The 12,406-nt window shown below is 47.7% G+C and overlaps 1 protein-coding gene across 1 annotated transcript in view; it reads right to left on the reverse strand.

The window, feature by feature from the left end:
* The window catches only part of EVC2 (EvC ciliary complex subunit 2), a 105,537-nt gene that overhangs the window by 63,140 nt on the left and 29,991 nt on the right, over positions 1-12,406 (reverse strand). The window contains exons 6-7 of the mRNA XM_019661149.1: positions 8,170-8,304; positions 4,747-4,889 (exon numbers count right to left, since the gene is read on the reverse strand). Coding sequence (XP_019516694.1) covers positions 4,747-4,889; positions 8,170-8,304 — 278 coding nt within the window. The remainder of the gene's footprint in view (positions 1-4,746; positions 4,890-8,169; positions 8,305-12,406) is intronic.

Consider the following 12,406-nt stretch of genomic DNA (forward strand, 5'->3'; position numbering starts at 1 on the left):
AGATCACAGCCAAGAGGTGCTCAGCAGTGGTCAGGGCCGAGCAAGGCCGGAGCTCACACATGGCGGGCACTCCAACCTCTAGGAGCTTCTGGGACCTGCCCAGTTCCTCCTGTCCCAACATTCCTGAGACTAAGCCACCTCCAATGTGACAATAGTCAAGGAGCCTGATAAAATTATCAGAGAAAATATCTCTTCCTCAAGTCTGTTCTGTAAGAGGCAGCCTCTGAATAAACAACATAAAAAGGACCAAGCAAACCAAGGCAACGCTCTTTGTCAAAAATAAATCCACGAGACAGAACAAAGTAATAGCTCTGATGGGTCTTAGAAATGAGACGGCAATCAAGTCACCTAAATGGCATACTTAGAATCCCAGCAAACCCGCCTGTCTGAATTACAAGTGGGATAAATGATTTGCTAGAGAGAAAAAAACGCTATTTTTAGTAAGGAGACGGTCACAGACTCCCATGCCTACTAAGTCCCTGACCTTCAGAGTGACATTGTCTTTCAGGATCTCCTAAGCTTGACCATGAGTCCGGATGGAATGATCAAAAATAATCAACAATGCTACAATTAAAAACAAAAATACATCTCCAGGTCCCTCTAACGAGCATCCAGCCAGGGTGTCTGAAGCAGAATTGGCATTGAATATATGTGGGGGTCGGGGGGTGGGGGCGGAAGCTGGGAGGGTGGGGGGAGGAAGACAAGCCAGGCGCTCAGGTCATGCTTGATAATCAGTGCGAAACACTCTTCAGGGGAAACAGAATGGGCTCCCAAGGGGGAATAAGAACAAAATTCCAGAGCAACTAAGTGATTTACAAGAAAAACAGACGGGAGAATGAATACTTTCTTTGTTAAAGCATTGATTACTCTGGTCAGAAGATTCTAGAAGACAGTCTTCTTGCAAATTAAGCATCTAGGTGCTGATGACACAACCCAAATCCTTTCACTCGATGCTACATTTCCATGGTTTGGAAGGAGACTGCCTTTTAGCTAGGAGCACTTTGAGAATCACGTGCTCATGCCACTTAATATAGTACGAGACATTAATGAGTCTCTGCCAGGAACTACCCCTCCCCTCCAGTCCGCCCCACCGTCTGTTTCCCTCCCTCCTCCTTCTTGGACAGGGTGGCAAATTTTAATCCGTCCCCCTTGGCATGCTGATTTGGAAAGTAACCTAAAAGGAAGGATCATCTCTGAACGGCTGCACGAAAGTCAGTGAGCCAAGCCGCACCCCCCTGGCACCCACAAATGCATAAGCGAGGCCCAGTTCGCAGCCAGATGTGAGGCCAGCCCTGCCCTTAGGAAGTGAAGGCCTGGCCTGCACCAGGGCACTCAGCCCGGAAGAAGCACCATTTCAAGCCGGATGTAGGGCCCTCTCAGCTTAGAACACCCACCCAGCTCGCCAAGTACGCTGAGTCACACACAAGGAGCTCTCCCCTCAGGCCTGCAGGACAGGCCCCTCGGGAAGAGGCCGTGCTCTGTTTCTACGTCTATCTTGGGTCCCTCTCTAGACACCAGCAGACGCCAGGCCCCAGTTCCAGGGACTCAGGGACCACATTTCACTCCCAAGGTCTCTCATTTTCAGTTGCTGCCTGCAGTGAATGCTCTTGGGATAGACTCAAAGTCTTCCGAGTCACCTCGGAAGCTTCTCTTTAGTATCTGCTCATCTCCCCGTAAAGCCAACCAGTCTCAGAGGCAACACCGGAGTGAGAACGCATGGAACATTCTGGTATCTCAAGGAGGTGGTTTTTGGTCTCCCCAGCTGAGAGCTGAGGAAGCTGAGACTCAGAGAATATTTGTGAAACATAATGTGCTTGAGATTAAACACTGCAGAAGCTCGAGTCCTGTCACTTACGAGACGTGTGACTATGGCGAACACGCTTCGCCTAGCTGAGCATCAAGCTTCTTCAGGTGTCAAATCCTGAAAATAAGATGCCCAGCCCAAGAGGCTCGCCTAAGGACTAAATGAACTAAGGGGTACAGAAGAGCCTGTGTGTTTTTAATTGCTACACAAATACAAGGTTTTCTATACATATATAAGGCGCTAGAGCTTCTCAGCATCTCAGTGCTGCAAATCCATAGGAATTACTCCCCAGGGGGGAAAGTGAGCAGGGGAAGCAGTGCATCCGGCATCTCAAAACAGAAAAAGGTTGCTGTGCATGGAATCCAGTCTGAGGGATTCCCAAGTAGCCCTGTTACATCAGCATAAGAAGAAAGCAAAGAAAGTAAAAATAAAACTCTGCTATAAGCTAATGAGAGGCCAGTCTGCTCGGGTGGTGCATTTGGCATAACTGGATCTTCCAAAGATCTCCACCCCAGATTTGGCACCAGATGCTCACATGAAGGTGGACCCCTCTCACTCTCCCTCTATCTGGACATTTCTGCAGCCCCTGGATTTAATGAGCAGCTGGAATGATTAGATACTCCCTCCCCTCCCACTCAATCAATCAATCAATCAATCAATCAGTCAATCAATAACAAACCAAACCCAGAGCCCTGGGGAATCAGCTAAAATTTTGCCCTCCCCTTCAACATCTACATTACACCCATCCTCTGCACACATACACAGTCTATACCCATCAGTTATCCAGTTCTGTGGGCTCCCCCTGCATAGCGCCTCCCTCCCCAGGTCCCTAACCTAAGTCACACATCTTCTCCTACAATAGGCTCCCTGGACTGTCCCCTCTAAGCTATTCTCCATTTGCATCCAGAGTCGCCACTTAAAACACGCATCTGCCCAAATGAAAACCCTGGGTCTCTAGTGTCTACTGTGGAGCCTGACATCCACAGTGTCAGGTTGTGACCTAGCCCCTCCCCCCATCCTAAGACCTCACTTAACCAGAGTCACACAGCGGCACAGCCCAGATTAAACCCTGCTCTCACGCCAGGGACCAGGGTCTTAACCAGTGAGCTCCATGGCCCCATTGCTCTATGCTATTTCGAGCCTCCTGTTTCCATGTCTTTCTCCCTCACAGGCTGCCTCTGATGGCAGTTGACCGTGTCTGGTTCTTCGCCTCAAGGATGGTTTACACTGAGATGCCTTCGGGATTCTGTTCCCACTGAGGATGGTCTAGGTAATTTGGACAGACTATCCCACTGGGAACAGGTAGAAAAGCTGGACAAAACCAAAATCAGTCCGAGAGTATCTGAGAGCTAACAAGGCGGTGAAGAAATACGAGGTCGTGATCTAGGAGGAGAAGGAAGCCCAGGGAGGGCGGTCCACATGTGGGGCCGCTCAGGCCGGAGGCCGATAAACTCGGCAGAATTTTCAACAGACCTGTAGAACTGGAGGGATGAAAACTCAAGCCTAAAGACTCTAAGGACAGGTTACCCTGACAAAATCCCCTGGTCTTCTGGTCGGCACAAGTACCTTAGGACTAAAGGTATATCAATAGACTAGCCCTTAAAGGAATTGGAGGCCTGCTTTGAAAGATTCCAACCTCTGATTAGACTGAGGTAATCCATAATTACATCCCTTGCTGCCTGGAAAATTACATCATCCTAGTCCTTACTTGTCTTCTCAATTTTTATGTACAATGTCTGGCACACAATCAAAACTACCCAGGCATCCGAGAAACTAAAAAAATAAAATCACAAACTAAGAGGAACAATAGATATGAGGCACAGAACAGGGGTAAAGATAATGAAGTTTTCAGACAGAGACCTTAAAGTAATTATGCTTAATCTGTTTGAGGAAATAAGACTGAAAATTTTAACAGATAAACAGAAATTTAGAAAAAAGGAAACATAAGAAGTCATCTGTGCGTATCTGTGGAGAGGGAACAAGAAAAGTCCAGGTCGAGGAATCTGACCGAGGGATGGTCAGCTAGTAGACTGCGGCCCATGTGCCGGCCGGAAGACGTGGGCAGTGCCACATCCTGACTGAGCGTGGACCCTACAGCCAGAGGCCTGGGTTTGAAGCCTGGCTCTCTCACTTATGAGCATGCCCTGGGGCAAGCGCCCTAACCTCTCAAATCCTCATCCGTGAGATGGTAGAAACAGTAAGACCTGCTTCACAGGGTTGTTGAGAGGATTTGAGTTAGTATTTGTTAGGTTCGTAGAACCGTGTCTGGCTGTACGTTCTTTCTACTGTACTAGGCGGTACATTATAAGTGTCTGTCAAATAACTAACAAGAACTGGATTCAGTTCGGCACGCAACCACATCATGCGGTCTGGCCTCTCTCCCCAGCGGCCTCTTCCTCTGCTTTACTGTATTCAGCACCCCACTCCACACACCCATCGCGCTGAGCTACCGACACTTCACCAACGTATCTTGCTCATTTCCTATCCTGGCATCTGCCCTTTCTTCCAACCGAAAAGCCTTTTCTCCCTTAATCTGCTTGTAAAGCTTCTATCCACGCTTCCAGAATTACTTAAAATATCACCTCCTTTGAGAAGCATTTCTAGGACCCTCTCAGAGGTAATTACTGCTCCTGGGCTCAGCCAGTCCCGATCTTCCCATGAGCGTGGTGCTCATCGAAATTGTACGTTCACTGCCATTTATGTGTTTGTCTTCATGTAGGTCAGATTGTCGCATAGCAAGAACCATGTCTTAGTCATCTCTTTCCCCAAGTACCAAGCATAGTGTTTAGTGCATAGCAGTTGTTTGATTATGACTACTGAGTGACAAATTAATAACTGAATGACTGAATTCATGAATGAATGAAATATCTTGTATTCGCTCTCACGCCACTATAGTTGAAACATCCATCACATCCACAGAAGTACAATGCGAATTAGAATCTTACTCTTCCAAGGCTTGCAGCATGCTCCCAGGGTCCTCTGAAGACAGAATGTCTATCATTTGGTCATTCAAAGCAAGATCCTCATTCACGCCATTGGCGGAGGTGAACTGGGGGTGCTCCAGCTTGCTCTCGTGATGCTGAACCTCGGGAGAATTTCAGAAACAATTGCGTAAGCTTTCTTGTGAATGTCACATGCTGGAAAAGTTACGAGGGAAGGCAGGGATCTCTTGTCACAGAACCTGGCTGGCCCTACCACTTGTGAGCAGGGTAAACTCAGGCAAGACATTGCACTTCCCCGAGCCTCTTTCTCATTAAAAGGGGGGATCATAATTATAGTAACCCTGCACAGAGCTGTGTGGATAAAGCAATGCGCAGAAAGACCACTGCAACCTGTGAAGACCTATATAAATATTTCATCATTACCACCATCATCACCATCACCATCATCAATCACCATCATAATCACCACCATCATATCACCACCACCACTATCATCACCACCATCATCATCATCACCACCATCACCACCATCATCACCACCATCACCACCACCACCATCATCATCATTATGTAGAGGAAAATTACAGTTGGCAGATGGATTCAATATCATGGATCTGGCTAGTTTCTAATCAGAATACAGAACTGTAAGATGGAAGTGACATCAGCGATAACTGAGCCCAACCCTCTGACTGGATAGACGATATATCTATTTTGTCCGTGATATTAATTCTGCAGAAATGGGTGATAACTATAGCTAACATTTAAGAATTCCTGACCCTGTGCCTCATATGTGTTATATCATGAAACTGTCACAACAGTATGAGTTGCTGCCTTCATTTTGCATATGGAAACTGCAGCTCAGAGAGGTGAAGTAACATTACCTAAGTTCACGCAGCTCATAAAAATCCAGGCGGGTATTTGATCCTAAGTCAATCTAACCCCAAACGCTGCCTTCTGTTTTAAGCACGTTGTCTCACTGGTTGCCACCATGCCGGCAAAAATAAAGAAATATGTGACAGAGTTCATTCTGTGATGCAGGAAAAAATAAATACTGCCAAGTGTCCTCAGATCTTAACTTAAATTCAAACTTTGCTTTTCTCTCCGCAGCTGTAACGATCAGCCTTTACTCTCCAGGAAAAGAATCCTGAAACATCAAAGTGAAGGTGAGTTTTGTTCTTCTGTGACTGATCACAGCTTTGGAAGAGTAAGTAGAATGTCTGATTAGATGGCCATTTTCTTTCTCTTTTGCTGGCCAAGGAGACTGTGGGCTGACTTCGCATTGAAATGACAATTCTCTCCTCTAGGAAGCAGAAACAAAATGAACAATAGGACAGGTCTTTGAGCCTCCAGAGAGAAGGGCCCCCAAGCAGCCAGGTCCCAGCCTAAGTTCGGCCATTTGAAGCAGGTTGTTTTATTTCATGGGTGTTAGTTTCCACCATCACCACCACCTGAGACCAGGATCCAAATGCAAGTAGTTTATTTGGGATGTGACCCCAGGAAATATAACGGTAGGCGCGTGAGGCAGTGAGGCAGGATGGGAAGGCAGCCAATCAGGTTCCCACTGTGGGTACCTGGAGCTGTATCCTACTCGCAACTCTGGGGACAGTGCAGGCCTAGAATTACAATCATCCACCTGAGCGGAGAAGGCGCTGGAGTCCTTATATACTCGCATATATTGAGGATGATATCGTTAGCCAAGGTGTGGGGAATAAGGGAGAAACAACAAGGTCAAGTGGAAAACTTATGAGTTCAGTTTTAGGCTCTTGAATGTGAGATGCTGTTAAGAGATCCTTAGGGGGATGTAACTGGTAATTGGAAACATGGATCAGAAGACCAGCGGAGAAGTTAACATTCAGCAACACAGATGAGAGAGTCCTCTGAGTCAAGGTGTTGTGTGAATTGCAGAGACGCACGCGATCAGTGAGGGAGAGAAGACACAGGACAGAACTCAGAAAGCTGCTCGACGGGGGCTGAGGAGGGCAGTCAGAAGTGTGGGGCAACGTACGGACAAGGAGAAAGACGGCCGATGTTCCTTCAGGTCGCTGGACCTCGGGGTGACGCTGAGTCACAGCAGCGCCTGCCCTCCATGGCCCTGAAGAATGCAGGGCCTTCTGGCAGGTTCCACAGAGCTCCTGTCACCCAGTGATCTGCCGTCCTGCTTTCCCTCCTCTGTCTGTCTGTCCCTCCACTGATTGGCCGAGGCTTCGTTCCCACCTCCCCACATTCACTGAGAGCCGTCTAAGCACCAGACTCCATACCGGGCAACGGGGATTGCAGCAGACACCACCCATTTTCTGCCCAAGGCCCCTCACTCTGGCCACTTCAGTATCCACCAGCCCGAAATCCACCAGCCAATACCAACACTTCCTGCCCTGAAGGCTTTTGGGGGCCCTCAGAGCCCATGCCAGGGAAATGTGATCCTTCATCTTGGCCCCCTTGTCCCCTTGTCCTCAACCAATGACCAATGGGACTTGGGGGATAAACACCCCAGCTCCTTCTCTGCTCAGGTGGATCAATGTGACGCTAGGTCTACACTGTCCCAGAGTTCCGAGCAGGATGAAGTTCCGGGTACCCACAGTGGGAACCTGATTGGCTGCCTTCCCATCCTGCCTCACTTCCCCACTCGCCTACCGTTATTTCTTGGGGTGACTGTTCAAATAAACTACTTGCATTTGGATCCTGGTCTCAGGATGCTTCTGGGGGAACCCAGACCAAGACAGGAACACAGAGATTGAGGAGTTCACAGAGGGGCCCAACAGATTAGGGTAAGCGCTGAGTGGGGCCTACAGAGCTAGTGTGGGAGCTCAGAGGGAGCCCTTAACTCGGCCAGGAAGTGGCCAGTGATGACTTCCAGGGAGAGGCAAGGCCCGAGCTGAGTCTTAAAGACAGGTCAGAATTATGCTCATTGAAGAGTGGAGAGGGGACTGAAGCATCCAGGGAGGGTGACGAGAGCTTGGCGCTGTCAGGGAATGCCAATCATTGGGACTGCCATGCTGCAGTGTGAGGCGGAAAGTGGCAGGAGAGGTGGGCAGCAGCGGGACCACCAGGGCTTTACAAGCCACAGGAAGGAGTCCCAGCTTCCGCCTGAGGAGAGAGTGAGTCTGCCAAGACTTTTCAGCAGAACCTGAGTTAGGGTGTGGCAAGGCTATAAAGCTGGCCCTACAGGGGGGCGCTGTTATTCAGCTACACCGCAGGGGTTCTCCACCCTGGCCATTTGCTAGAATCATCCAGGGAGCTTTGAAAAATGACTGACAGTGGGAGGCAGCCCAGGACAGTCTGACCAGAGTCTGCAGGTGGGCAGGACGTGAGCACTTGTCCATGTTGATCCAGGGTCGAGACCCACTGACCTGGAGGACAGACTGCCAACTCACACCTACCCCCCAACCAAACGACCCTCCAGGAAGACAATGCACAGGGACCCACCTGATGTCCGGTGAGCACACTTCCCTTCAAACACTGATAACGAACCATGAAGAACAGCGCGAGCCAGGTCAGCCCGAGGGAGACGATGAAGGCCACGAAGAAGCCCGCCGTGTGAAGGCCATGGTTTGGTAGAACCTACAGGGACGAGAGAGAGGATTCGCCTGTGGTCACACGTCCCAACTTTCAAGTCGAGTTATAACTTCCAGCACAATAAGGATGGAGTGAGGGAGCTACCTGGGTTTGGACCCAGCTCTGCCACCTATTAGCTGGTTCCCTGGAGTGTAGCCCAATTTATCTATTTTTTCTCTTGTTGCCTGTGCATCTGGTGTCATATCCAAGAAATCATTGCCAAATCTAATGTCATGAAGCTTCTCCCCTATGTTTTCTTTTAAGAGTTTTAGGTCTTACATTTAAGGCTTTGATCCATTTTGAGTTAATTTTTGTACATAATGTAAGACAAGGGCCCCACTCCAGGCTTTTGCGTGTGAATACCCAGTTTCCCCAACACCATTTGTTGAAATGACTTTCCTTTCCCCACTGAATGGTCTTGGACCCTTGCGGAAAATCATTTGACTTGACACGTGAGGGTTCTTGTCCTGGGCTCTCTATTCCATCCCATTGGTCTGTCTGTCCTTAGGTCAGCACCACACTGTTTTGCTTACAGTAGCTTTGTGGTACATTTGAAATCAGGAAGTGTGAGACCTCCACCTTTGTTCTTTTTCAAGATTGTTTTGTCTATTCAGGTTCCCTGGATAGTCATATGAATTTTAGGATGGGTTTTTCTATTTCTAAAAAAACCCAAAAAACTTGCCACTGGGATTTTGACAGAAATTGCATGAATCTGTAGATCATAACAATATAAAGTATTCCAGTCCGTGTACACAGATGACTTTCCATGCATTTGTCTTCTTTAATTTCTCTCGGCAGGCCTTACCAGTCTTTCTCCTCGTAGTTAAGTTTATTCCTAAGTATTTTATTCTCTTTGATGCTATAGTCAATGAAATTGATTTCTTAATTTCCTTTTTGGATTGTTCATTATTCAGTATAGAAATGCTACTGATTTTTGTGTGTTGAATTTTTAATAATATCAAAAATGCTTATATCGTAATGTAGCATTTTAAAAGATACAAAGCTATATACACAGTAAAATCCCAATTTCATAAAAATAATATCTATGCACACATATACATATGTAACCTATGAAGAGAGCCCTCCAGAATTGTGTTGAGTGTGATGACTTGATGAGTTTTTGTCCTAATGCTTCTGAGCTTCCTAACACAGTGGGCATGTATTACTTGTATAATCAGGAGACAAAAAAAGAGATAATAGATATTCCTTTAAAGGTAAATTTGGTAGACAAGGAGATGCACCTCCCAGCCCTCCCTTCAAGGAAGGACTTGATCGATGCCCAACTCTGCACAGAGTGGTCAGTACACCTACACTTCATGATCTAGGTCAGCTGCAGAGAGCCACCTCGCCTGAGACCACATCCTTGCTGGGACAGCCTACATCTGGTCACAAAGCACAGCAGGGGCATAATGGCCCACCGTTTCAGCCTGATGAGGGAAGCTCCGACAGGCCAAGCTTCCTTCGCAGCTCCCTGCCAGGTGGGGTTTTGTCAGCACAGGTGGTCACTGACTGTACAAGGTGGGGAGCCCCACTACCACCCCCAGGTTAGATAATTCACTAGGAGGAATCACAAGACTCGGCATATAATTGTACACACAGCTATGATTTATTACAGCGAGAAGATACAAAGCAGAATCGGCACAGGGAAAAGGCACATGGGGCAAAGTCCAGTGGAAACCAGGATCCAGCTTCTAGAATTTTCTCCCAGTGCAGCCACACAGGGCACGCTTCATTACTCCAACAATGAATGTGACAACTCATGTGACACGCTGTCCAGCAGTAAAGCTCATGAGAGCCTCAGTGCCCAGGGTGTTTATTCAGGACGGGTCACTCAGGTATCCACTGCCTGGCATGTACCCAAATTCCAGACTCCCAGAGGGAAAGCAGAAATTCAGCATAAAATAGATTGTTTATAAAAACAGCTGAGGCACAGTGAGCTACTCTTATCAGTTTCAGAGGGGGGAGTGGGAACCCCCCTGAAATCCAAGTTCCCAGACCCCAGTCCAGGGCTAACCTTGCAAGCAGGTCTTTCTAAGGGGCACGGTCTCGGGTCTGCTGGGTTAACTGTTTTCTGCACACTGGTAAACGTATTATACCCCAAACTTTGTCTCAGCATCTGCCAACCTGTGACAACAAGTTAACGAAAAATGGCTGCATATCATGGAAACATTAAATGTACTTTTAGGAGCTAGAAGACAACTAACCCATTCCTCATTCCTGTGGTCATTCACACAAGCTGAAGTCAACGTTAAATTTTCCTGACAGACCAACAAGACCAACCTGACCTTCCAGACAGTCAAAGCCAAGTTAGGTCAGACACAGGCGTTTCAGTCCAGTTATTGGGACATATGCCTCCCCTTTGAGGACGCGGCCTCTGTCCGTAGAGGCTGTGACGAGAGATCCAATTCTGTTCCCATACGCGAACGGCATCCTGATTCTTTGATTAGCACCAGAATGAAATGCAAGTTCCCCGGCTGTGCTGGAAATATCCCTCTGCATCCTGATTTATGTACCTACCCGATAAGAAGAAAAATCAATACACTGGATAAATATGAACAGCATCGCACAGAGGTTTCATTAAAATATTGATGGAAAGGGAGAAAAAAAAATCTGTGTCTAAAGAGAACACAGGGGCTACAGGATCAGCCATCTGTTTTCAAGGTCGCTCTTTCACAGAAGGCAATCACCCCTTCTGCAGCTTTAGGAAGAAAGGGGAGGTAGAGGGACTTGATGATATCTGATCACCAACAATATGCCAGTGCCCGGGCTAGGGGCCTGCAGTGGGTTGACCTGTAACCTCCAAAAAGATATGCTGAAGTCTTAAACCCTGGTACCTGTGAACGTGACCACATTCGGAAACAAGGTCTTTGCAGATGGAATCGAGTTAAGATGAGGTCACACTGGATTGGGCAGGGGGTCCTAAATCCAATGACTAGATCCTTATGAGGATAGGGCGATATGGACACAGACACACACAAAGATGGCCATGTGACCACGGGGGCAGAGGCTGGAGGGGCCACCAGAAGCGAGGAAGCAGCAGAGAGGATTCCTCTCTAGGGCCTTCGAAGGGAGCACAGCCCTGCAGACACATTGACTTCAGACTTCTAGCCTCTGGAACTGTAAAGCAATAAGTTTCTGTTGTTCTAAGCTCCGCAGTTTGTAATAATGTATTAAGATAGCCCCAGGAAACTAATAAAGTGTGTTACATGCTTTATGTCATTCAATCTTCAGCAATCCTGTGGGGGATGCATTTCCTCATTCTAAAGAGAGATAAAGGGAGGTACAAAGAGATTAATCAAAGTCTACAGCTAAAAAAATGACAGAGCTAGCGAGCTCTGTCTGACTCCGAAGTCTGTGTTCTTGTCACTAGATCATGCTCCTTACGGTCCAGGGAGCTGTGTGGTTTTCTAAAAACAATTTTAGTTCCACCCTCCCACACTGTGGTAGAAGTTACTTGTCTGATTGATGGATGTGAACCAGCAACAGAGATTGGGACAGAATTACAGGCAGGCAGGGTGACTGTACCATAACATGCAGAACGGACCTCTCTCTCTCCCTCTTTCTCTCTCTCTCTCTCTCCTCCATTCCTACTCACGAAGTAGAACGAGTCAGCTGAGTCAGGTCACCCCACTTCTCTTCCTCTTCTCACCTCCACCTTCTCCAAATCTCCGCCCGGAGATGTTGATCTGCATTGGCCAGTGACGTTTAGCAACACTGATACAGGAATCAGTGCTTGTATCCAGGAAGAGGGCACAGCCAGGACCAGCTCTGCAGATCCCGCCATCTGTCCCCCCTTCTCTCTTGCAATTCCTCCCTTCTGTTGCCAAGGGATACGCAAATCTAGGTAGAGATGGCCTTCTTGGGGCAGGCCCACTCAAAACTCTCACTTGCTTCCTTTCAACCTTCTTCATTTATCCATGTCGCTAAATTAAGCTCGGTCCTGCTCACCTGACCTGACCCAAATGCCTCTACTCTTCAACTCTGCCACTCCTTAAAGATGGCTAAGGAGGAGTAAGATCTGAAGATGTTGCTTTATGGGAAGGAGGAGGCGCCACAAAATCACTACCACCTTTATCGCCACCATCTTTGTCACCATGATCACCACCAC

The sequence above is a fragment of the Hipposideros armiger genome, unplaced genomic scaffold, assembly GCF_001890085.2.
Source record: "Hipposideros armiger isolate ML-2016 unplaced genomic scaffold, ASM189008v1 scaffold_337, whole genome shotgun sequence".
NCBI lineage: Eukaryota > Metazoa > Chordata > Mammalia > Chiroptera > Hipposideridae > Hipposideros > Hipposideros armiger.